At 47.2% G+C, this 26552-nt stretch overlaps 1 protein-coding gene across 24 annotated transcripts in view; it reads left to right on the top strand.

The window, feature by feature from the left end:
- The window catches only part of Rim (Rab3 interacting molecule), a 67186-nt gene that overhangs the window by 20890 nt on the left and 19744 nt on the right, over positions 1-26552 (top strand). For 11 of the 24 annotated variants that reach the window (XM_076783321.1, XM_076783325.1, XM_076783324.1 and 8 more), the window contains 13 exons: positions 7240-7453; positions 7863-8052; positions 13342-13549; positions 14137-14400; positions 15213-15260; positions 16734-16998; positions 17588-17839; positions 18251-18436; positions 23201-23230; positions 25205-25355; positions 25549-25715; positions 25788-25963; positions 26046-26283. In XM_076783321.1, coding sequence (XP_076639436.1) covers positions 7240-7453; positions 7863-8052; positions 13342-13549; positions 14137-14400; positions 15213-15260; positions 16734-16998; positions 17588-17839; positions 18251-18436; positions 23201-23230; positions 25205-25355; positions 25549-25715; positions 25788-25963; positions 26046-26283 — 2389 coding nt within the window. Of the gene's footprint in view, positions 1-5125; positions 5209-7239; positions 7454-7862; positions 8053-8072; positions 8327-13341; positions 13550-14136; positions 14401-15212; positions 15261-16733; positions 16999-17587; positions 17840-18250; positions 18437-23200; positions 23231-25204; positions 25356-25548; positions 25716-25787; positions 25964-26045; positions 26284-26552 lie in introns of those variants that run through there. The other 13 variants (XM_076783315.1, XM_076783310.1, XM_076783320.1 and 10 more) reach the window with 11 other exon arrangements.

The following is a 26552-nucleotide window of genomic DNA, read 5'->3' as shown; positions in this document are numbered from 1 at the left end:
AGTATGAAACGTCTCGTCGGGCAGCGTGGATCAGATTGCGCGCGATGCATTTCTGGTTAGAGCGCGCTGAAGCGGGTGCAGGAGGATTGCTCGCGTTGGTGAAGTATTTGAAATAGGAAAGTAGGTCTAGCCCGCGCAGGCAAATCGGGCCGAATGGAGTGGCAGATGAAAAGCGATACTGCATTATCGCGAAGGCGCCGGCGCCGGCGCGCGGGGAGGAGTACCCGGGGTTCATCCCTTGGCTAATGAGTAAATTTAGGTTACTGACGCTGGATCCCGTCGTTATGCCGCGCGTTCTCCCCTGTGTTCACGGGAATACTCGACACCGTCGCTTGTCGCTTTTGCGCGACGCATTCGAGCCGGTTTCGAGCGGATACACGACCGTACGTGCCTGGCTCACAGTTGATTAGTCACGAGATCGGCGAACTGTGAACCGATTCATCGAGGTGCGCATCATCAGGAGAGAGGCTCGCGCGGATTAGAAACGTTCCCCTAGTATCCGTGTCTCTTCGTTCGTATCTACTCCCTTTACGTCGATAGTTTTTCAACGTTGGTCCGTTCGAACCAACGTAAAATTTTGCTTTACCGAATATTTTTTGTAATTTCAGGTTTCCATCGAGAAGCTATCGAGTTTCCCGCAAAGAGCGGATGTCGGAACATAAACGCGGAGCTAAGCTCGTTTTTCCGTCCGCGGGCGATAACGTAGGCTGAGAAAATCATGCCGACGGAGTTTTCTTCCAATTTCTTCAATCCTCTTGCCGAGTATCGACTTTGCCAGAGATGCGAGGACTCCCGATCGGCATTTCAGCTATCCTTACAGCCGTTAAATCCTTGATCGGATCCCCTCGATCGTGTATCGCGGCATATCGCAAGGCATCCTGCGGGAATTCTCGGGTTCTGCTCTCTCTCTTGGTCTCGTCGTTGCATTGATCCTTGGTATCCTCTTCTCTCCCTCGCTACCCTTACATCTACGCTACCCGCGTCTTCCTCTTACGTTTCACGAGTCTGTCTTTCTCATTTACATCCTCGCGTTCACCTGTATTTCGTTTCTTCATTTTTCTCTCGTCTATTCCATTTCCATTTCTCTTCTTCGTTCTTCAGTCTTTCTTTAGTTTTGTTTAGATCGTTTAACCAAATATTTAGAAAACATTGCCCGGATCCAGAAACACTTGACTATCATGAAATCGACTAGCGAGTCTGATTAAGTATAGCATATATAATCTACTTCCTATAAACCCGGGAAGGTGGATCTGTAGGAAGTAGATTGCACCGTAAATGATCAGACGTGCCAGCTAACTTCTCTTCCGTGGACGGTACTTGGCGCGTCCTCTCTTCCCCAGTATAGTATTCCCGTTTCGCGCATCATCTTTCTCATTCTATCTCCGTTTCTCCGTTTACCACCCTTTTCGAGCCTCCCGCTTGCAACGCCCACACAGCCGACGTGACGTCACGCGACCAACACGTGGGCGAGCTCAAACATCTGCTCCTTCGCTATTTCTGGGCTGATTTTCGTGGCATAGAGAAGCAAAAAGTACCGACGACCGAAACCGACACTCTTTTTTTCAGCGATCCATTCATTCGAGTCGGATCTTTTCGAGGCAGGGTATTTCGACGGGGTGCGAACGTTCCGGCATTGAGCTAAGTTTTGCATAAATGCGCTCGTTCGTACGTCACGCACTTAACTGATTCTCTTCTTCCGACAGAACCTCCTCGATGGCTCTGTTTAGACTACGAACATACTATCGATTTTTCATCGTACGACGGTTTAGTCTAGCTGTCATCTTGGACGTTACATATAATAAATTGCATATGCTCCTGCTCCGTTTTGCGTTCATTCGGATAATAAAATTTTCTTAAATTCTTTTCATACGCCAGAACGACGACAGAATCCTGACGTTTCCTCCACAGTACCGTGTCATGACGGTCTGTTGAAATTATGTCGAAGAGGTCGAGGTTCGACGATCACTCGGAGTGCACTTCTTAAATATTAAAATTCTTAAATCTTGCAACTCGATGTTTAAAAGGAGCAAGTCCGACGCGTCGAGAAGTCACCGTTAACATCGGGTAAAATAATTCTCTCGGTTGTCTCGGGTCCGACCCGAACAAGGTCAGCTTAAAGGCTTACAAAACGCATCTACGGAGTTACCAACAGCCAGATCCTGAAAACACGGGGCGGCGGTATAATCAGACGCGTTGCTGGTTTGCCGTACACACCTGCTCCCTGCATTCACGGACGTAGGCTGCACACAACGTTTCGAAATCGTGCGCTAGCGTACGCTCGCGCCGGCAGTAGTGCAGTTATACGTTTGGTGCATACGCGGTGATGCAGATAGTCGGGCCACGCCAGCCGCTATGCGGAGATCGTGCTTATTAGGGACGTTGTCGACGCGCATCGCGTTTCGGATAGCTTTTCCTTTCCTCCGAAACGGGGATCGTTACTTTGCCCGTTAACGCAACAAGCTTTCCCCAAAAATGTTTCGTAAGGAACTCGAGAAGGAACATCTCTTGCGGCATACAATGAATTCTAATCGATGCAGAGATTGCCCGAGTCTCGGCTGCACCACCGCGGCTCTTTTATTTTTCCATTCGATGTTGCCTCGTGCCGGTCGCGTTCGTTACTAACTTTACGAGCATTCTAAACGCGGATCGATGCGTTTAATCATCCGCGATGCACGCACAGCATTTTGCAGAGCATCGCGTCCAGTCGATTGCACCGTCCCGGCAGAACGATCTTGACGCGAGATAAGCGCAAGGAACGAAACGATCGAGCCGCAAGTTGCGTTCGAGCGAATTTCTTCGACCAAAAGAGGATCGAGAGCGGCAATTAGCGACGAACGGTCGCGTGTCGATCAAGCGAGGAACGAGTACATCGGATGCTCGTTCGGGTCGGTGTCGCGCGATAAAAGTGACCGGCTCAGTCGAACGGCGTTGTTGCTCCCATTCGTAGATGCACACGATACAATTAGTGACTAGAGAGACATTAGTTTGTAGAAGTTTGGAGAGGTAAGTCCGTTACGCGCGGCGTATCCCTTAACGAGGATTTCCAGAGAGGCGCGAGCTGCGACGTCCACCGGATCCCAGCCGGACTAGGAGAAGGGAGGCGAAGGATAAATCGTCACGGCCACGCTTTGGCCTATCATTGGAGCCCGCTGCCTCCGTCTTTGATCACCTCTCCTTTGACGATTCCCGTCCGGCTCAAGACCTTTCCCACACCCCCACACCCACCCGGCCCCCTCCCCATCGTTTCTCCGTTCAGGCTAAAATTGTATTAAACAGATTTTTAATTCGTTTTCAGGAGCGACGGGCGTTCACGAAGAGCGTCCCCGTAGATTAAAACTCCCTCCTTCGTTCTCTTGTGCCTCCTTGACGTCACGACGCATCTCCCCGACACAGAAAACTCCGTGTCCGTTAATATACTTAATAAGCCGGCGTTACGGACCACGATATCGTTGGGATCGTGGACGATACGGTGGCACTTTACTGCGACCGGTCGTCTAATAAAAAATCCCTGACGTTCGTAGTAACCCGAGTATTAACGCCGATATCGTTCGCGGACCGTGACAACTCAATCTCGAGGTTTCTGTGTCTCGAACTTTACCCTTTGCTCGTCTCGTTCGTCGTCGAAACAAGTAATTCGGTTAAGAGGGCATACACATTTACAACGGCAAACAAAACATCGATTGTTTTTTCCTTTTCTTCCTTTTTCAACGGATCAACCCTTCACCGTTCTCTTTTACTAAAAATAATCCGAGTCAATGTATGTGTAAACATAGAATTCGTTATTTGTCGCGAAGGCTGGTGGTCTCTCGGTGGCATCTATGCCGGGTACATCTGTCTCGTAAATTCAGCGATTTTTTTAACGCGAGTCGTTTGCGAACGAGATACGGCCGGGGTAGCAGAGATAGGTTAGGGGGACGGGCGAACGGAGGTGGTAAAATCCCGGAGTGATTTATACGCGGTAAGTCGGTGTCATCTAACTTTTAAATTAAGACTCCGTGCCGCCTCCGTGCACCGGGCAAGTTCGCGCTCGATTACTGGTCGTCTTGCTACTTCGTCGCGCGCAACCTTCTATTTATTACGGGACAGAGCGTCGTTTAGCAGAAAATACCATGTTTACGGGATCGGATAGCCGCGGATGCGTGACTATCCCGCCTACCTTGGACGCGCTTTGAGCACCCTTTGAATCGTGCTCCGGCTGGCTCGTTTCACAGTATGGACGTTTCTTTGCGCGTAATGCTTTGTAGCGACGTCCGGGCTGATTATGCAAAGGATTCTCGTCTTTCGCGCGGAATACCGATTATCGTCGCGCTTTAATCTCCGAACATGTTCAACCTCGTTCGTCGGGGTGGTTAAAACGAGACGCGATTCGCTGGAGGGGTGAAAAATTATTCAAAAGTACGCGTGGGCATATTAATATCGTTAAACTAGAAATATCTTGAGGATGATGGAAGATAGAATGACCGATTCGGTTGCATTAAGGGAGGTATGCCTGTACGCGGCGCGTCTCGCGTAGCGATCGTATGACCAATTTGCCAGTTTTACGACGCGTCGTCGTTTGCCTTATTTGCAGCGACGCGCACGACGAACGAGACGATGGCGACGGACCTTTTCCTTCCTTTACCGATGATTCTCCTTACCAGAATCGACCCAGATCGAATTCTCGAGCCGGGGCGGAATCGTTACGAAACGACGTTACTTCTTGCGCGTAGCGAGAACACCAGACACTGCCTGCAATATTGCGATTACCATTAGTACAGAGTTCGATTGTTACACATAGTGCAGTTTCCATAGCAGTGATCATTTTCTTTTCTACTCCTTCCCCTACCCCCAACCCCTCTGTTTGCATCGAACCGAGCATAGCATATAGATGATCCCAGTGTTACGAACGATCTATATACCCGTTGTGATCCAAGTAGCGGTACTTTTATCGAGAGATTTCTTTCGAGGACATGCGTTCTCCGCATGTTCGATATTCGCGCGGAGAATTTTAGATTCCATCGGCCGGTGAAAAACCGTACGCGAGGCATTTCAAGCGGTCTTATCGTGTTCTGTTTTTAACTCTAGCGATAAGCGACGCCATGCATATCGTGGAACATGTGTGACTTAAAGAGAGATCGCCTTTTAGGGGAAAAACCGCCGTCCATGGTGGTGACTTCCAGGAGCTCGAGGGAGAAGGCCGGGGACAGAATGAATCGTCAATTTCTCGCGGTACCTACTAATTTTCTCAAATGCAAATACGGCAGTTCGTTTTCCGCTATCTATCTATATACATACATACATATATATATATATGAACCGATCGCATACATATATATATATCTACCTAAATATATATTATATGTAAATCTCTGCGTATGCGTGTGCATGTGTGTGTACGTCATCTGCCGACCGGTCGCGTATTATACCGTATCACGGACGGAAAAAGACCGTACCGCGTTTCCCGAAAATTCAGTAAAGGCTTTTTCGAAAAGTTTATTCGACCGGATCGGAGTTTTTCGGTTGGCCTAACGACGTCCGAAAACGAGCGAACGATTGGGACATGTGCGCGGCTACGCGGCATTTACCGGTCACTTTCGACAAAATATCCGCGGTTTCTTTGCGATTTTTCGCGATACGTTTTCACCTCGACGCCCGTCTCCTGTCGTTGTTCGAGGTCTTGGGAGGCGATAGACAGCCTGTCACGATCGATTTTCTAACGGAAAAAGCCACTGCGATCGAAAGAACGCGCGAAAGCTCGATGATACATTCGTATCGTTCTCGTCTCGTCGAGTCGTTAAAATTTCGAGACCGGATGCGCGCACGAATGTCTTGATCGCCAAGTGCGATCGGTCGGCAGAGCTGTAACAGATTTTATTTGTTCTACTTTGGACGGCTACGAATCGTGCACAGGTATACTATATATCGTTTACACCTCACCCACGCCACGTACACGTATCGTTCACCAGATACTCCCGACATTCTCACATTCCGTTACCTCGATGTTCGTCTGGAAGACGCGTAACGTCCCCCACAGCGATGCTGCGCGCTTTACGGTGGGCGTTTCCCACCCGTGTTCTCGTTTGGTACCTCGAAACTTTTGCCCCGTGTCCATGAATTCTTGTACGCTTGCGTTTCCGAGTCGCGCGATGTATCGTTTCTCCGATCGATTCCGTTAATTGAGTCGTCGAGGAATTTCTTTCGCGTTTAACTCCGTCGTGTTCTCCGAGCGTACAGAATCCCTTTTCGTTGGTCGCTGTTCTCTCGAACGGACGCAAAATAGACAAACTCCCGAAACGGCTAGTTGTTCCTCGAAGTAGCTCGAAGCGACGAGACCCGGAACCGGATGTCTCGGTGGTTGTCCTTCGAGAGGTGGCATCGCTATTGTGCACGCACACGTACGTACACACACATACAACACACCCACACCCACCCACACACACAAACACAGTCTCTCTCTCTCTATCTCTCTCGCAGACACATACCCTGCACATCGACGCGTGTATACCGGTGGTACAGCGTTCTGGCAGCCGTACGACGCGAATCTGGACGGCTCCCGGTTCGCTCGAGCACCGTTCCTCACACTTTTCCCCGAGGGGCAAGCCTGCACCGCTGTCTTAGCCCGTTTTCGGCAGCTATATCGCGATACAGTGACCGTACGTACAGTGGCGATCATTTATTTACGTACAAGTCACATTTTCATTTTTAAATCGCGTCTATTATTCTGGGAAGCTTGCGAAAATATTTAAAATAACTGAAGAAATGAATGTTTAATTCTTGGAATGTTAAACTTTTAAATTTGAAATTCTACAGTAATGTAGTTTCGATAATTTTGCAAGCTCCCCAAGGCAACACGTACACAGTTTGGAAATTAAAATATGACGCGTACCGTGAGTAATAAATGTCCGCTACAGTACATTTAGAGATAGGAGGAGAAAGAAACGATGGACGGTAGGAATCGATAGATTCGAGCTACGGAAAGGCGATAAAACAGTGTGTTATCGTAGGGTGTGGATTTTTATGCGGATAACGTAAATCGAGTAACGTCTTGTCAGGGGCGTTGGAAAGAGAAAAAAGCAAAGTGTATAGGGGTCGCGTTGGTGTTGGCAAAGACCGAAAACTAAACAAAGTAATACGTATCGCGTAGAGCGTCGTAAAAGATGGGTGGAAAATTAGAGCGTAGGCAGCGATAGCGTTAAGAATGTGACGGTTTAAATCGATAGCCGAGAATGGAGGAAACGAAACGTTTTGGATCTACTGTAGGGAAGGGGTACTACCACCATACGGGAGGTCCGATGTCAATGTCCAGCGGTGGACGTAGGCACAATGGACCCCACAACGGGCACCACAACACGGGCGCGATGACCATCGAATATAACGGTCATCATCCACCGCGAGAGCCGCGAAAAGAGGAGAGCACTCTCGTCAGACGGAGCTTCCGAAGGAGCGGCGACGAGTGGCGCGGCGACAGTAGGAGGTGCGTTTTGAAAATTGGCGAATCGTGCGTTTTGTCGTCGTCTACTAGTTTTTACTTTTCATTTCTTTCATCTCGTGGTTGCGTCGGTAGTCCCGGGATTGTCAGTTTCTGGCGATACCTGGCAGCTAAATTTTTCCACGTTTCTTTCATTCTCGCGATTACTATCTTCGATAATCTCGCACGGTCGAACGCGTAGACGTGGACTCGCCATTCCTGGCAAACTCGGGATCGAGAATCGTCGAGCGGCAGATCAAGAGCCTCCTCCGTCGCGACGCGTTCGAGAAGAAGGAGGGGGCGATACTCACGAAGGAACACGGTACAAATACGCACACGTACACGCAAACAGTCACTCGCAGGCACACATACAGTACATCGTCTCGTATCTCTGTGTATGTGGCGTGTCCATCAGGTTCACGGAAAGGAGGGGGAAAAAGACAGTGCGATTTGACGGTGGGACCAATGTCGGCGGCCCTCAGGAGGATTGGTCTTGGGAGGCCGATCGACAGGGTAGCCAAGACAGCGCGACCAAAGACTCCGGAATAGACACCTCTAGCACCTTCACGAGCAGTGAAGACAGCAACAGGGGCGACCTGCCCAAGGTACGGGGGCCCGTTACTCGATTTTACGGTCGATGAAACGTCGAGAACTGCTTGTAGGTCGCAGAGGGTAGAGTTCCATCGTGCTGCGCTCACAGTCGTTTCGAGCGGCACGGCCAGGCAGTCGCTTCGATTAGACATTAGGAAACCGGTGCGGTGGATCGAGTAAAAGGGGTCTCTGTCGCGCGAGCGTCCTTCCTCCCGGGAAACCACGCGTTTTAGTATGCTTATCTCTCTATCAAGCTCTGCCCAGTTTTCTGGCGCTAAATCGCGACGGGTCTGTCGTCCAAAGTGGAATACGGTTTATTCTTCCTTGGTCCTTGCTTTCATAGCTTTAGCGGAGAGAGGACTATCCTTGGTCCGTTAGTGCCTGATCCGATTGGTTAATGTAACCTAGCGTAGTATTTAGTAAACGTTTCAATTTAACCCTTTCGTTGCCGACGCGCGATTACTTTCTTATCTTACTTTCACTACGGGATGATGGTGCTCTGTTCTTTCTCTTTAAACAGGGATTGAAAACTCTCGCAATATAGATTCCAAAATCACTCGGTCAAGACCTTTATATAACAGTTATCCATAGTTACTTTTGAACCCCTTCGATCCCTGGTTTTAAAGAGTCGTCGATCGAATATACATAGTACCATGCGCGTAGTTATTAGACGCTTTATCGAAGTCAACGCGCAACCAAAGGGTTAATAGTTAATACACGTCAAATGCCAGTTGAGCCGAAGTTTCAGGGAGAGAAAGATCCCGTCGTCAGCGCGTCTCGATGCGTCTCATTTGAAACTTTCAACGATCTACCACTCTTAATCATTCCTTATGTGTGGATGTCGCGATCAAGAAACCTCTTTTGCTCGATTTATCCTCAAACTTCGGGCTTGAAGGCTTCCGTGCTTGGATCCATCTTTTTCGTTACGACTTTACTCCGGACGCACAGTTCTATAGTTTGTAATCTGGTTGTTGTTGTTGTTGTACGTGCAAGTTCGGACCTCTTTGTTAAGTCTTAACCACCGTCACGCGTCGCGGAGCGAGAGCATTCGTCGAACACGACGGAAATGCAGCGTTCCTGGCAACATAGATAATCGCACATTCGCATGAGTCTTGAGTTCTCTCACTGCCGACAAGGTCTCGGGACTTTGTCCCGTGATTTAATAACATAGAAATAGGACGCCATCGTTTTCTTCGCGAAAATCATTCTCTCTCATTTGTCTCTCGTCTTTCTTAACTTAGTTACTCCGCGGATAACGCTTCCATATTTTCGAAGCGACGGATAATCGTCGTTAAACTCGACGGATCTATATATCGACGCCGTTGGATCTCGTTCGATCGAACTATTCGCGATGCATCGATATCGAAGAAACGCGTTTGCCCTCAGTTACCGATCTTCACGTTCTTCGCAAGTTTCTCAACAGAGAGAGGTTTCGCACGGAGGTTTCTCGTTTGCGGTACACGACTCTCATCTTCCCTTCACTACTGACATTACCACTGTTCATTCACCACACGATACATCTCGCGCGGAGGCCCGGAACAATGTATCGTTTCACGTTATTAAACGATAGGGGTTAGAGGCGGGAGGGTGCGAACGCGTTTAATAAAATTTTTGACGAGACCCTCGCTCGACCGAGTCGCTTCGATCCGAAATAGCGAGCGTCGCGTGCTAATTGAAAATGTATTTCTCTCGCGCGACAATGGCTTTCGGTTGCGTAGTTCTCTGCGACTGTTAAAAGTAAGCTGCATTCTGTTCTCTCCGTTCCAACCTCCTCGGATGTTTTTCGTTAAAATATCCGAAAGGCAAAGGAAGGCTCGGTAACGAAACAGAGTACCGTTCCACACGGGAACCATTATATTTTTTCAACCATCGATTGCTACGATGGTGTCACATTGTTCTTTCAAAGTACCAATGTTCAATTACGGTCGTTCCGTGAACTTTTTACGCTCGGGCCATACGAAACGTTAGTCGTATCGGAAGCCTGAATATGTGCAATGTTCGGCACCATCGCGTGAAAATAGAGCGCGTTTGGCATCATCGTCCGTCATTGTTCGTCAGGGTGGCCAGCTTCCATTCGTACGTTACTTTTCCGATAGTCTCCTTGCGCGGATGTATTTGTCAATTTACTGGCGTTGGGACGGTCGATGGGCAAACCACGGTTCGATTATCCGTTATTGTTATTATACGACCTCGTAAATCGGCGGTCGAAATTCGATCCGCACCGTACGAACCTACTCTTTCGAGTCCCTCCACGACTCCCCCCCGCTTTCCTCTGTCTGTCTGATTCTCGTGAAATCGGTCGAACGGAACGAGCAGTTGTCCGTGAGTTACAAGCTCGCGTAACCGGGAAGCACATCGGTGACCCCGATCACTTTGTCGGATTAATCGTTCGTTTCTGACAAACGTTCCGCGAACTTGAGAATTAAGGGCGATCTCCGGGACACAAATTGCTCCCCGACGAGATCGTTGGCGGTTTTAAAAATTACGCGCGATGCGATCCGCGATTCCTCCGTGGATCTGATTCTACGTCGAATCACCAAGAATCCGACACACGAGCATGACCCAGATCTTGGATTGGTTGCACAAAATTTCACGAATCAAAAAGTTAAATTCATTAATACGAATCGAAGAAGTTAGAAAGCTGTTATTATCGATAGAATTTGGAACGACGAAAAAATGCTCGGCCGTTGCTTCGAATCTCGGCTGTAACGCGATCGGTATTGCTGGCCGACTTTTCGAGTCCCATTCCGAGGGTGAAAATATCTCTCGATCGTTCTCCTTTAGTTTCTACAATTACCTTGCGTCTTGATCTCGCCGGAGATCGTTTTCCCTCAACAGGAACGAACGATTACCCGCACGGTCACGAAATCGCGTGCACTCGCGTCAGCGAAACTACCCCCAACCCTCTCCCATCTCGCAACCCACACTTCCCGGTCACGGATCATCGTTCGATAAATGGAGGAAGACAGGAAACTCGGTGGAAGGCCGTGTTCCAATTATGCGAGGCAAATAAGCAAGATTAAATTCGGTCCGAGTAAACGGACGGCAATCGAGCAATTTATCTACCGACGGATCGTCTTATGTACCTCCTTCGACAAAATCAAGATCGACCCCTTCGCCAGAGACTGGAGTGACGATTAAATGTAATTTTTCTTGCGTGGGGAAAAAAACGATTCAACGAGAAACTCTTTCATTGATAAACGATATCGGTTACGGGCTGCTCGAAATTGCGACAAAGATCAAGAATAATGAACACGCGACCGCAGGAAATTAAATTGCCTTTATTCTTTTGCCACAAACGTATGTCACCCGCTAGAGTGACACTGACGTAATATTCGTCAAAATATCACGTCGTCGGTTCTTTCGATCGTCAATCTTACTTTTTCCGATTCATTGTTATGTTATAGTACAAATTCCTTGTTCTTGGAACTTGAGTTTTTAAAAATATATTATAGTTAAATTCAAAACACAAGTCCATCGAGAGACTATCCGTCTCGCTTTACTTTTAAATTTCAAGCGTGCCCTTTTTCTCAGTTTCTATCTGAACTTTACCCTCGATTAAAGTACGATACGATCATTATCTTGTTCTCAGGAACGATACCGTGGCTCGAATGCGTCAAATCGTACCGTTTTCTTTCTCGACCGTGTGTCGATTGCCGGTTCATAGAATCCCAGACGATTTCATGAGCCGCTACCGACCCGAAATGTTCAATTAAAGGGATCGAAAGGATGTCAGGTTGTCGAAAGAGAGACATACCTGGTTCATAATTAATCGAATTGGAACACGGCCAAAGGATATCCGAAGCGGCGAGTCTCGAAGACCTCGTTAGCCCTTGTCGATCAGTTTTGCGGTGTTTTTCGATAAATCCGCGACTTCAGCAATACCACGGAGACGAAAAATGGATGTAATTGGCTGTGCTCTGGAACGAGCTGAGGAAAACAACTTTTCGGCCGAATAGTTCTAAGCGTTTACGTTGCGCGTTCCGAAAGCTGCAATAAAAGGAATCGCGATTTACTAAAAAATCGCGTCCATCATATAATAGACGTTTCGAACAGGTCCGTGTACCTCGTTTTTTCTAAAATATTTAATTACTGTTTCGTAGAATGAAAACAGGAAATTTTGTCGTGCTGGTAGCACGAGCTTGTTCGACTCTCTTAATTAAAATTAAATCGGAAACGAGCGCCAGATAGAAGAAACCGATAAGAGCTTGAAGCAGCCAATTATATCGAAGTTAGACAATATTTTCGTAGGGCAGGGTCGAAACGTCGATATTGTTATCGTGGGCGAAACTTTTAAGTGCTAACAGAGAAGTCGAAACGCAATCGAAGGAAAGGTTCCCAGTAAAATCTGTTTTTCACGCAATTTAACGGCATCTGTGAATTTGTAACGTAACCACAAATCGACACAATTGGCTGGAAACCGGAAGGAGGCGACCCCTCTCCCTAAAGTAGATCCACCAGATGAATCGAGTCGCTCTTCGACAGAGAAACTTCACTTCCACGATTTTTACGCAACTTGATTATGATCACGCAGTTGTTGCATGCCTGAAAACCACGGAGACTTTGGATATTTGGAGTTCGAAGGGACTGATTGTTGCTTTTTGCTCGTGTGCTCGTCGAAAGCATGTGTAGAGCATGATTTAGCGATTTGTTCATACTGTTTAGACACGCATTAGGTGTAAGACAGCTTTCTCCTTTGTCAAGCTTGATCATTTTATCATACTTCCACCCTAGAACTAGTAGAATCACATGGTAGCGGACGCTTTTTCCGTTTGGAAGATACTCGAACGCGCATTTCCAACCAATTAACAATTTTGTTCCAGCAAAATTTACCGACATAACGATTAATTCGTCGTTGTCGAAATCGTTCGAGTATCTTCCGCTGTGCCAATAACACTATTAGAGAGATTCATTCTCTTCAGCTTTCCTTTTCGTCGGAGTAATCCGCGAGAAAAATATTTTGCGACCGAGTAATCGAAATCGATGCTAAACGTTCGCGTTGCTTGAGGAACGTTTCGAAATCAGGGAAAGAGCGCAGGATATTTTTCCAGGGATATCGGCTAATGAAATCATCAACATCACAGTCTATTTACGAACCACTTGCATAGCGATCGATCTTGCCACATTGGAAATTTGGAAATCGACGTTGCCTCGCGAGTATTTCGAACGAGAATCGAAGCACTCGACGCGTCGATTTCTGAATTTCGACGCGCGGGCACCGTGTTTCCCCTCATTTCACAAGAACGCGACGCTTTGATGATGAAACGAAAGAAAACAAAACCCATTCTCTCCGCGCTTCGTAGCATCCGTTATCCTGGCAAGTGAGCAGAGACGGCCAGAAGCTCATTGGCCATATGGTGTTGCGAAAACAGCCTGGTTCCGGAAGCAGTAGTAGTATACTCGGACTGAAAGTCGTCGGTGGGAAGCTGCTGGAGAATGGCTTTACGGGTGCAGTCATCGAGAAGGTCAAGAAGGGTAGTACGGCCGACATGGAAGGTCGACTGAGACCCGGTAAGACGATAAATTTAACCCGATCCGAATGCCTAGGACTCGCCTTCTCTATATTCCTTGTCCCTTTTACGAGAATCGCTTCTGGTTAGTCACCTTCCACGCTTCGCCTACCCTATAGTCGATAAGAATTCACTAAAGGCAATCAATTGTTTGAATCTTTAATTCGCGCGATTTCAAGCTTACCGGGAAAGATCTATCGATCGTCTAGATAGCTAAATTTCTATAACGTTTCTGCGCCCCTCTACATTCGTGTTCGTTTTAACTTTTAAAATTATTTCGAATTTTGAATATCGGTACGCGATCGAAGAGAGCAGCAGCAATTTAATAAAATAGTTTGCTTGGAACGATACAGCCTGCAAAAGCAATTTAAACGGTCGAGAAAGAGCCAGATCACTCGGAGCAAGAAACGACCGAGTCAGGATTTTTCCTTAGAACCGTTTGCTCCATAAAAAAAACGTCCAACCGAAACTACTGTCGTCCGAGTCGCGTCGATCATCGAGAGACACCCTGTCCGGAGTAAATAAATCCCTCGCGTCCCGTCCCCGAGGCGATCCAATAGGAACCGACCGGACACTCGACGATTTCAGGTGACGAGGTGATCAAGTGGAACAGGAGGTCTCTTCAGAACAAGAGCTTCCTTGAAGTTTGCGAAATCATCGCCGAGTCGAGACAGGAGCCCCAAGTGGAGCTAGTAGTTTCGCGGAACTTGTCCGCGACGACGGCGCCGGCGACGATGCCTGCGGGGCCGACGCCTTCGACGCCGATGGCACCGAGGAGGATCGCTGCGCAGACCCAGTGGAGACAAAAGCACCCGGAGACGATTCCCGGGCCGCAGCAACCGCATCACAAAGGTGACTATGCGCTACTCCCCCTCGTCTCCGTTCTCTCCTTCTCGTCTTGTTTCTCCCCCGAACACGCTCTCAGGATTTGCTCTCGACCGTTCTCTCTTCTTCTCTGTCTCTCTTCTTGCCCCCGATACGAGTTGTAGTCTGTGTATACCACCCCGCCATCGCTGACGGGGATTAAAAAGATAGTTTAAGCTGTCCCGGAGCGTAAGCGTAACCACGTGTTTAGAGAAGACAGTAGAGATGGTAGACTGTGTGCTTCGCGGAGCCTCGAGTACTACGAGTACTCGCTCGCGATAGATAACACTTAGGATGTGCTATGGGACTTGCTGTGAACGAGTATCGTAGTTGTTTCAAGGGGTGCGTATTCTTGGTTGACTTTTAATGCGTAACCCCTTGTACGGGGTGATCGTTGAACGACGAATTTTCAGTCGACCCTCTAATTAACTACGCGCCTGCACGATCGGCACTTAAATTCAATTTTCTCGAAAACGAAACCTCCTACGCAATTTTGTTATTCTCGATGGAATCTGTCCGACCCAATTTCTATCATGAATTACGCGCGAACGCAAATACATCGTTCAACGAATTCCTGTGTACACGTATCGTGACGTAGTATCACGTAGAATAGAGAAGTTTAGAGCTAATTGTGCGAGATGCGAATCACCGTATCCTCCAAAAACAGTGCAATCACGAAACACGTTGCTGCAAATCGACTAATAGTTTCTGCAAGAATTTTGAGAAACTTCGAGTCTCTCTATTAATACGTAGACATAATTACAGTTAAGCCCATTGAAAACGACGCTATATTGTCACAGATTATATGCTTTTTCGTATTCCAGGTCTTAAGAAATGTATTCTATGGGGTAGGCCTCAAATTTCTTAAATCTCTATCCTAAGTAATCGATGTTCCCTCTCCCTCCTTGTCCGACTATGTATCGTATTATTCCCGTCCAGTCACGCTTTACTTTTTTTTTATTTGCGACGGACACGAAGAGATACGCGATGCGAGAAATGGTAAACAAGATCATTTGCCATTTTTGCTAAAGAGAACCGAGTAATATCCATAGCCTTAACGCACAACATCGAGATCTATGCTGAACGATCGAACATCAAAAGACTTTGACAACCGTTATCCCGCTTTGTGTATTCCATCGATGTTACCGTAGAACGTAGACAGTAGTGCCAATGCACCCCCCGCTAACACCGTCATTTTTACGAACATAGTTTTATGGGAGCAACAACTTGAGACAAGTGACTCTTTGTACGAACGTTTAATCGCATCTGTGTCGTTTCGTATTTCTCCACGTTGGAAGGACCAATCATTTAACGCCTTTTGTGTATGGTGCGCCATTTTGCGATTACCTATTTTTCTTTATAGGTACTTACACCACGCGTCGAAAGTCTTTGTAATATTGGTAAAAAGATATTTGAACGACGATCGCAGGCGTTACCTTACTAGCTTTAGTGATACTTAAACTATTTTATTTTCCTCGACTACCCGCAAGCGGAAACAAGATGCGTATAAGAAGTAGGAAAAATTAACAATGCAAAGCGGTATTTTTCATAATTCGACGATAGCTAGATGGCTTGTTTTTCATGTGTAACGACTAATGCCTTCAGGGTCCGAACGAAGAGAACGCAACACTCCTGATGTGTATCGCACTTCCGACCCAGGTAGCGGGGTACGCGTTAAACGCGCACGCATCCGCGAAGTATTATCGCCTCCACGCTAATCTACCCGCATTCAATGCATCTACAGTGATGCGTTACTTTTGACTTTGAGCAGCTCGGGAGTATCCTGCACGTGAATTGCGATATCCTCCGAGGAATGGATGTATCTGCCCGCAAATTCCATTGCACTTGGCGACGAAGGGAAGTCACGCGTACCGGAGAAACTTGCAGTGATTCGATCGTCACGTAGAATTCTTAAAACAATCGAGACGCGAATAAAATTTAGATCCTGTTGGTCGAACGAATCCTATCGTCGAATCACTGCAATTCGAGTCGTTGCAGAATGTTTAAAAAAAGATGATTTTGTCATGTGTTTCTTGCATTAAGTTCCTCGAATCAATAATTCTTGAAACCCCTGTTGTACTTAAAAATTCCAAAAATGTCCAGTCATCAAGCCTATTTATGTGTGCGCGCGAGTGTGTGTGTTTTTTTTTCTAAATTTTGTACCTACTTGTCCTCGATGTGACCCCTTTGTTCACCGAAGAGTTTCGTCCACTTTGCATCTGTATGACACCCCTTTCCTCGTAGCCCATTCAACCGTCCGAACGATCCCAAATTAGCCGAGAAAATCTAAAGCCTAGACGGTACTGAACGATCACTTGCAGAGTTATACGACGCGAGGCGCGAGAAACCTTCGGTTTTAGTGACATCGCCTGGCTCGCCGGATCTGCACGCTCAGGGACGCGTCAGGCACTTTCGACACACCATCGGAAACACAAACGTCGGTGGTAATCTGCAGGTGCAGGTGGGCTTTGATCCTGTGGCGCTTCAGTTGATCGTCACGTTGATCTGCGCGACGAGACTCACGCCCAGGAGCAACGGCCAACCTAGAAACCCCTACGCCAAGATCTTCCTGCTTCCGGATAAGAGGTGAGCAAACTAGTCCAGGACAGCGCATGCAATATCGTACGCGATGCGGGAAAAGACCCAGCCAAGAACTATCGACGTGTTTCTTGAGTCTCGAGCCAGGGAAAAACGCAGAAGAACACGAGTCATCGTGTTTTTCTTCGTCCGAAGATAACATCATAGAACGTGTTACGCCCACGAGGCGAACGTATTCGCGAACGTCTGACCGAAATCGGACGCTACTACTTGCCCCGCGCGAAATCAATTATAGAAATCGTCGCTAACGCCTTGTATGCGGTTTAATGCGCGCGCGAAAAATACGCAAGCCAGTACGACGTCGAAGATTAGAGCCGTCGTCTCTTAAAATGAATCATTTCCCGAAGAAGTGGTTTCTCGAGCCAGGAAGATAGCCGTTGAGTTTGGCCGCGTTGCCAACAATTCCGCCGTTCTCGAACTTCACCGTGCAGTTTTATTTTCTTGTTCGTCCCCCACCGTTGGCCCCCGACGAAAACTCTTTGGTTAATGTTCGACATCGATCGCGGTATCGCCCCATTTACGTATCAATTCCGCGAGCGTATCGTAGCGTAACCTCTTTGTCGCACTGTCGATGCAGCGAGAAGTCGAAGAGACGCACGAAAACGTTGGCAAACACGAACGACCCGAAGTGGGATCAGACTTTCGTCTACGACGGGATCAGGAGGCAGGAGCTGAGGAAAAGGGCGTTGGAGATCACGGTGTGGGACTACGGGAAGTACGACGCGAACGATTTCCTCGGGGAGGTGGTGATAGAGCTGGCGACCAGTCGGTTGGACGAGGAACCGGAGTGGCATTCCTTGATCAGCCACGGGGAACACCAGCACATTAGGTATGCCACTGTCGGCTCGGGTCGTAGATTAGGGCGCTTCGTTACTTTATGGCTTTGGTATGAGACACGATCGCTGTTGCGCAATCATTTGCCTGTTGCAACAACAAGACTAGGAAAGATTTAGAGATTGCCCATCGACGAACACTCTCTGCGCTTGTTAGCCGCTGAATGCTAACGTGCGATTTGGCCTAGAGCTTTGGAGAGGGGCTATAAGCGGTAGGCGTCACTCGTTCTCGAACATTAGGCTTAGGGAGAAGGAATCCGTCGACGGCCTTGGGATACCCTGAATTCGTTGAGCGCTCGTCCGGCGAACAAATAAATCCGGAGATCGGCGATCCGATCGGCCGATTCTTTTTCTCCTAAGGCTAGAGAAGAGCGGTTAGCGTGAGATCTAAATTTCGCGTTGCATAGATACTATCAGGAGCCCGATGACACGGTGATAACTCCGGTGGACTGTCATTTCAGTCCACCGTCGACGACGTCGCGGCAGAGCGACTCTGACACTTCCGAAAACGATATCACGGACTACGACGTCTCCAGGGAGCAAAGGAGAACAGCTGACGGTGCCAGTGTAAGCAGTGTCGGCAGTTCCTCCAGGTAAGAGGATCCTTCGAAATCTCTCTACGTCGCGTTCCGAACCTCTCCTCACGTTCCCGTCCACCCCTTTACCCACTCAACGATACAATATCTATTCGAAAGAAGAGCGTGCTATTTTCACGAACGATGCGCCGTGAATATCCGCGACCACGAAACAACTTATCCGCTAAACCTTTAATCGAATCCGTGCGAATACGCAGGTTCACGGACACGCAGCGGCAAAAAGAGTCGAATAGAATCGCGTCCACTGCCAATCGTAAGTTTGAGACCTCCTCGTTCGCTGTTGTCTCTTAGAATCTAGCAAACGAACTGAGGAATCGATTTATGGGTAAGGCAAGATTATACCTAAATATCTCTGTTTCCTGTCTCTTTTTAACACGCTTCTTTAATAATCTTCAAAGTCTTAGGCTGATTTTGGTCCGTTTCTATTCCCTCGAATCGTACAATATCTTTATTTACATACAGGGTGTTCGACCAGTCCTGGGAAAAATTTTAATGGGAGATTCTCAACTCGTAATAAGACGAAAATCAAGAATATCAATTTCTTGATTGATGCTTCGTTAAAAAGTTATTAAAAAATTAAACTACAAAATTTCAAATCGTTCTAAAAAAATTATTTTTGGTTGCAGGGGTCAATTTTAACTATTTTTTGTCAATAGACACACCCCCGAATTCCTACGCACTTTCGAGAAAAAAATTCCTTAACGAAAATCTAATGTCTGACTATACATTGATATGTTTCCCTGAAATTTTTCGGCGAAAAAAAATTTTTTCAAATCGTTCTAAAAAAATTATTTTTGGTTGCAAGGATCAATTCCAACCATTTTTGGTCAATAGACACACCCCCGAATTCCTACGCACTTTCAAGAAAAAAATTCCTTAACGAAAATCTAATGTTTGACCATACATTGGTATGTTTCCCTGAAATTTTTTGGCGAAAAAAAATTTTTTCAAATCGTTCTAAAAAAATTATTTTTGGATGTGGGGGTCAATTACAGTCATTTTTGGTCAATAGACACACCCCCGAATTCCTACGCACTTTCGAGAAAAAAATTCCTCACCGAAAATATAATTTCTGGCCAGAAATGTTTGCTCGAAATTTCATGCAAATCTTTGAAACATCATAACTCCTGAACGGATTGGAGGATTTTAATGATTCAAAATTCAAACAATGCGTATTAATGGAGCTCTAGAGCCCCAGAAAAATGGGCCGAAAGAATACATTGGATCTAAGGTTTACTTGCAGATTGCCGTTCTACAGACGGAACTTTAAACAAACATTAATAACTTCTTAACGAAGCCTCAATGAACAAATTAGTATTATTAATATTTGTCTTATTTTGACCTTTAGAATCTTCGATTTAAATTTTTCCCAGGGGTGACAGAGTACCATGTATATCCCCCCGTTCACCTCATCGTGTCCATTTTTACGAAAAATTATTTCTAGACGCGCATTATTCCTCCATAAATTGTTATTTTGGCCCAATATCGATAAAAGAGTCTGTGAATATTCGTCATTTCCATCCCAATACTTGCGTAGAACGCTATGTTCCGAAGATTGATTTTTATACACGAGGTGCTAAATATCACAATAATAATTCCCTGAGCTTCTATCTCCGTATAGTCTGGTGATATTACACCAACTTCTAGAAAACAGAATATTCTCACAATACTGCCTACGGCATGTATTATATAATTCTATAAATCGCACAATAATTCATGTAAATAAGTTTTCTGAACGATTGGATTTATTTTTGCCATATGTCGTATACGTACTGGCCCATCTTTAAATTTTCTTCTTTTTTGACTATGTACAAGGGAGAATCGGGTCGAGAGTCTGTTTAGGTCAGTTGGATTCGCAGGGGTGGTTCAAGCTTACGCTTAGTAGTATAATCTATGACGTCCGCGAACCGAAGAAGGTGGATGAAAAGTACACGTAGGACCGCGAAGCTGTGTCGTGCAAGGTTCGTGCGTGTAGTTTGTCAGGAATTAATGGTATTTAACCGCGGATGCAGCATGACGATGTCCTTGGCAAACAAGATTCGTGTTACTAATCTAGCAGCGTTACTATTCTCGGCTTAAGATCCCGTTTACAGGTCTCGTAACCGGCATCGTAACTGTTGTCGTAATGGTTATTCACCCGGTAGCGTGCAATGCGGTCTTAACCGTCAATAACACGAGGCGACGCTACTACTCGAGATTATCCTGGATTCGGTCCGGTCCGTGAAACGTTTCTCCATGCGTCTTTCTTGCATCGTTACTTTTCTTCCGCTTCATTGACGGAGCATGACTAGCCGTCCCTAAGGGATGCCGAGGATCGATCGATCGACCTTTCTCGCGCGTCGGCTTGCTTTTCGCAGAAAGGGAATAATTTATTCGACGACGTTCAACAACGTGTTGCGTGGTTTGGTGCTTAATCCTTTGACATTTTGGTCGGAGGAAGGACTTTCCTCGGTTAGGTACACGCGTGTAACAACGAGCAGACATAGGATCCGTTTCGTTAGGATCTACAGTGAGCAATTTTGACTTCCATAAAAGTGTTGAACGATTGAGGATCATTTTCTAACGAACGATTATCCCATAATAAAACGGTGCAAAGTAGCTGGAACCTAGGAGCAGTTTCAAATAGAGCATCTCTTAATTACTCGAACGTCATTGAAGCCGACTCCGAGCGCGACGCTCGTACAATCGCAAAAAGGGGATAGTTGGGCGTTTTTGTCCTCGGTGGAGAAGGTGGCGTCGCTCCGACGTAAGGCCGTCGACGACCACAACGTCGGGAAAGAGACGGAGACAATGCTAAAAGGCGAAGAGTAGAGAATAACGGACCGGCGGGGCGGGAAAGAGAATTAGAGTGAGACAGAGGAGGAAAGAGGAGGCCGAGAGCCAAGTTATAAAACTGGGCAACAAGCCAATTGACATGCCAGTTGGCCTGCAACCACCGCTGGCTGCGGAAGCCAGCCCCTGAACCGGTATCCATATTAATATTCCAACGATGACGTCCGATCGTTATTTGTGAGTGCAAAGTGCTTTTCACCGAGCCTTCTGATCCTTTATTTTCCACGACAAAAACGGACTGCCGGCAAAGTGACGAAGGGGGTTCGGAGAGAAAACGAGAGGAGGGGTACCGCTCTCGCTACGTGACCGGTGGGAAACGAAGAAAAAAGTCGGAATGAAAAAAAAAAAAGAAACAAAGAGGAACGGGAATGGAAAGCCCACGGCTACGAACAGTGGTAACCGCGTCGGATGGCGTGTCTAAACAAATCCACTTTGAATGCAACGCTTAATAAAGTTTTTATCGTTTGCACGGGGGTTCCGTGCAAATCGTGCAATTTCCTCGAATTTGGTGTCCTTCGGATTCGACGGAGCACCGGTCACGTCCCGAAACGAGTTAATCGACTCCCTTTGAATTCGAGAGACCGTTGCTCGGAATCGCTCCAACGGACGTCGCGCGAACGTCGGACCAGTGACTTGTAATTTATGCGTGCGGGAGAAATTTGGTGCTCCGTGAAACGCGTGATCGTGATAAAAGTGTTTTCAGTGCTTTTGGATTATTCTCTCGATTCGAAGGTCGAGCAACGACGACGATACGAGACACAGGAGTTTACCGCCTCCCCGTGCCGATGGAGGAAACGTATTTCCACAACGAGAGGGATCTTCTGGCCTCGAATCCCGCCGCTTTGTCCCGTCCGACCGTCTCGCTCTCTCGGTTACCATTTCCAGCACTAATTGGTCGAGCCTTTGTAAATTTATTCCGCGGATGATGCTCTGAATCCAAGCTGCGCCCCTCGAGTGGGTTCTAGTCGCTTCTCTAGAAAAGTAATGCGATTGCCGGGGCCGAGTAGAAAGGGGTGGAAGGGGCTCGAATGCTCGCCGGCCGCTCGCTTTCATTTGTAATCAATCGCCTTATCTCCGACCCTCTTCGATTCGAGGGTGCTCGAATAATAATAATATCTGAAAGTTCCCCGAGCTCGTTGAAAATTGCACGACACAGCCTCGAATACGGGAAAGTTGGCCGGATCTTTCGTCAAAAGTTTCCGCGATTCTCCTCGGGCTAGGTTACTTAAAAATTTTTCATCGAACGCGAGCGTCTCGCGCGCGCCACGTGAGAGCCGACGCGACGCGACGCCGATCGTTTCCAAAGGGAAGAGAGAGACGGGCGAAAACGCCTCGAGGTCGGGTTTGTCGTTCGACGTCGTGAATCTGTAGAAACGATTCGGAACGGCCGCGTGCTTCATTAATCCACGTGGCCTCAATCTGCGAGCTGCTGACCAATTTTTTCTCTCTGTTCGTTCTCGCGGATCTCGCGATCCGTTCCCCCGCGAAAAACTTTCCGCCGAACACGAACGATCGAAACGTCCCGACACGTCGACCGTGCAGCGCGCCGATATTTAATAACCTTCAATATCGCCTAACAAGATTATTCGAAAGGGTTTCACCGGTTACATTAATAAATCCATCGTCCAAGAGTCGAATCGGCGTGTCCGCGCGATATGATCGCTCTTCTTTCTTTCGCCAGTCCAGTTTCGACGATCCGATTTTCACGGACCGCGTGCAATTCTTGCGGCTCGCGGTGACCAAGGAACAGAGAAAATCGTCAAACTGATTTTGCAAAGACGGAACCAATTTTAACTACGAATTTCAAAATCCGCGTAGCTACATCGAACGCGAAAAATCCAAGTTAGATTATTTCCGCGTTGGCGCCGGCCCGACGACACGTCGAATTGATTTCATTTTTAATCGTGTGCTCTGTTATTTATTTTTTAGGTTTCATAATATGCCGTCAAATTATAAGCGGTACGGCCATTACAACTTATATTTCCTCCTCTTTCACGAATCACGCAGTCACATGTCTTGCATCCTCACCGCTAGGTTATAGCGTTTTACGCGTAGACCCGCGTCGGTCGTGTTCTTAATCGACAGACACGCGCAAGTAGTTTAATTTCTCAGCTACCGATAGATCGAACGCTTACGGATAAAATAAAATTTGGTCTGTAAGTACTGGTCGACGGTTCAGTAGTCGGTACTGGATGGTGGTCAGACACACTGCACGATTTTTCCCTGATCGAAATTTTCGTCTCCCATCGGTCCTAGCAATCGTACTCGCCGAAAGCCAATTTTTCTTTAACTGTAACCATATACAGAGACATTAGATTCTCGTCGAGGTTAGCTGCGATAGCGAAACATCGGTATTTCCCGAAAAGACATCGCAAAGATTTACGCGGGACCCGAATCAACAGCAATATTCTTACCTAACCGAACATCTCGTTACCGCAACCACCCTTGTACTAAAATAATATTCGGCCCGCTCTTCAATTTGCCCATGGAAAATTCGTACGAAGCTACGCGTTGTTCGTTAGACCGACCATAACCGATGTGTCTGGACGACATATTCGAGTGACTCCCTTGCGTGGCAAGTTTTCGTATACAGTCAACGACGCGGCTCGGCCTTTTCCGTATCGGTCGCAGTCGCTGGAAGTAGGTTTCTTCCTTTTGTATTGTTTTCGCGTTGTTCTCCGGCTGCACAGCGTCTCGTTTCTCTGTCGCGCGTGCACCGACAAAAGAAACAAGACGTAACGATGAAAAATCGTAGAAAAAACCGTGCGCACAGAACGGACCGAGTCGCGCGGACGACGTAGTTGGGCGCAGAGATGCAGTAGGTCACCGATTCACGTAGGCACTCGTAGGCGTCATCATGTCATCGCTTCTTGCATCTCCCACGTTCACGTTTACGAGACTTAGATTGCGAGAGGACATGGCTTCTAGAATGCTTAGTGCAACGCGACGCATCGGCCGGGGTGGCTCCATTTCTTTCTCGAAGCTTCATTCTCGCGATTTTGGGTAGCGTCCAGTTCTATCGGACCGTTTTCCGTTACTTGTTGGTGTTCCGTTGCCAGGAACCGAGACACGATGACTGTCGGTTTTGTTTCGTATGGTTCGCGCGCGATCAATCGTCTCGGGGATCCGTTACGCGTTTGGCTCGGCTGATTACGGCTCTGCGCCCGCGAGTCTCCATTGTTTACAGCGAGCCAGCTTTTCTTTAGCGGGATAGCTTCTTGGCAACGGAAACGTCCTTCCATTCTGGAGGACATCACGAGAAGAAGGTCCAACCCTTCTGTCTGGCTTCATTGGCAAGTAAATTGTAACGATAGCTATGCGCGGATCGCAGGAATATGCATTTGCTCTTTGCAGATCGACCGGTTTGCGACCAGTTCACCGCGGAATGAGGTAATAAGTATTGCCGTTGGAAGTAATTAATTCTGTATTTACTTGCGGGGTGAGTCCAAGTCCAAGGAAACATTTGAATTTATCTGCAACAGAGATCGAACCACGATCTCTGATCTGTAACGTAAAAATTCTCTGTTTTTTCTTTTCGACGCTATTAGAAAGGAATAAATAGTTCCAAGGGTAAATAGTTAGTGTCTCAGTCTGCCCACTATATCTTTCTCGTCAAGTAGGATGTAAATACATTAATAAACGAGAGCTTGTTCGCGCGAGAGACTATTGACTATCGATCGCGGGATCCTCCCAAGTAGTAAAACTCGCATCCTGTTTTGGTTTGTCGCTTTCCGTGCTCGTTCGTGTGTCGATCAGAGGACACGAAGAGCAACGCAACGTAGAATGCATATTTGATATAAGCATCGCCAATGAGAACCAGCCTGGCCGCATGCACTCTGTAATCTAGCGCGAGATCACAGCACTCGCCCCATTTAACGTGTAAGCATCACGACGATCACTAATCGGCAAAAAAATGAACGCATGCTGGAGCAGCCACTATTCTAGCCCCCCGCCGGAAAGGGAGTTCTGCATCGACGGGGAGCATCGAAGTCGAAGGGACATGTCGCCTCAGGGCCGTAAACGAGCCGCTCTGATGAACCGTGATCAGCCCGCGTCTATATCTGGCTACCAGACCTATCGTAAGGTGAGCCGATGCTCAATTTTCTTTAATTTTTACAATCTCGACGCGCCTGCAATACCAATAATATCTCGAGTTATGTGCATACGTGTACGTAGTATTAAAACAACGCAACAGTATCCAAACTTTTAACGGGTTCGTGCGCGGCTTCATTGATTCGGCTTTACCCACGATGTTGCTAAATTTCTGTAATCCTCAGGAGGATATTCATCGAGGAATGATGGGCCACAGGTCGCATAGTGCAGCACCAATGGACTCGTCGAGCCTTCGATATCGAGGAAGGTCTCAAAGTCCCACCGGTCATCGGTCTCTGTCTCCACCGGAACATAGATCCATGCCCTACTCGCACAGCTACGTATCGACCAGGTATGAATCATCAGCAACTCTTCGAGACACGATATAGAACGACAAAGGATGGCTTCGTTTTGCAAATTCCAGATTCTGTTCGAGGTCAGCGACGGCCACTCCCACTGGTTCGCCAAAGAAGAGACAGTTGCCTATAATTCCGGCAGCTTTGAAGGAAAGGGCCTCTCAAGATCTAGAGGAGCGAAATAGATTTATGAGACCCCATAATAGACAGGTGCATACAACGTACAGGAGTACAGGCATGGGAGGTGAGATCCTTTTTCGTTAAACTTTATCCGAGCATTGGAAGATGTACCGTAACGCGTGGGTACTGTGATTTGCATTTCGCAGGCTGGGAAAGATGCTGTAGTGGCCTGTCAGACTCGGATCTTCCCTCGATAGTTCACGATCCGTTGCCTTTGCCGCATAGCAATGCTAACCGAATGCACAGACCGCAGAGAAGACACTTGAGTCCTGACAAAGACATAATTGGAGATCTCGGTGACTCCGATATAGAGAGTATAGCCTCCGTAACGAGTAGTGCCTTCAGTACGCCGTCGGAACGAGCACGCGATTCCAGAGGACTAATGTGAGTATAGTTCAATGTCTATTGTATAATAATTTCGAGTCGTTGACCTTGCATTCAAAGTCAGTGTACAAAGCAAGACAAGTTCCATAGAAAAGAAAGTATCCCTTTAGAGAAGACAGCCATCCATTGTACCAGTTCGACACTACCGATACGTGTAACCTTTGTTTATTTCCGTTTATTTTTTATCTTGATCATGGATCGATCGAAATACCGTAATCCTTGTTTGGTTCGAAGCGAATGATCGTTACGTTCACCGAATGCACCGTGCA

This window comes from Colletes latitarsis, chromosome 2 (assembly GCF_051014445.1).
Source record: "Colletes latitarsis isolate SP2378_abdomen chromosome 2, iyColLati1, whole genome shotgun sequence".
Taxonomy (NCBI): domain Eukaryota; kingdom Metazoa; phylum Arthropoda; class Insecta; order Hymenoptera; family Colletidae; genus Colletes; species Colletes latitarsis.
The sequence above is the reverse complement of the archived record's forward strand: the minus strand, read 5'-3'. Positions and strand labels throughout refer to the sequence as shown.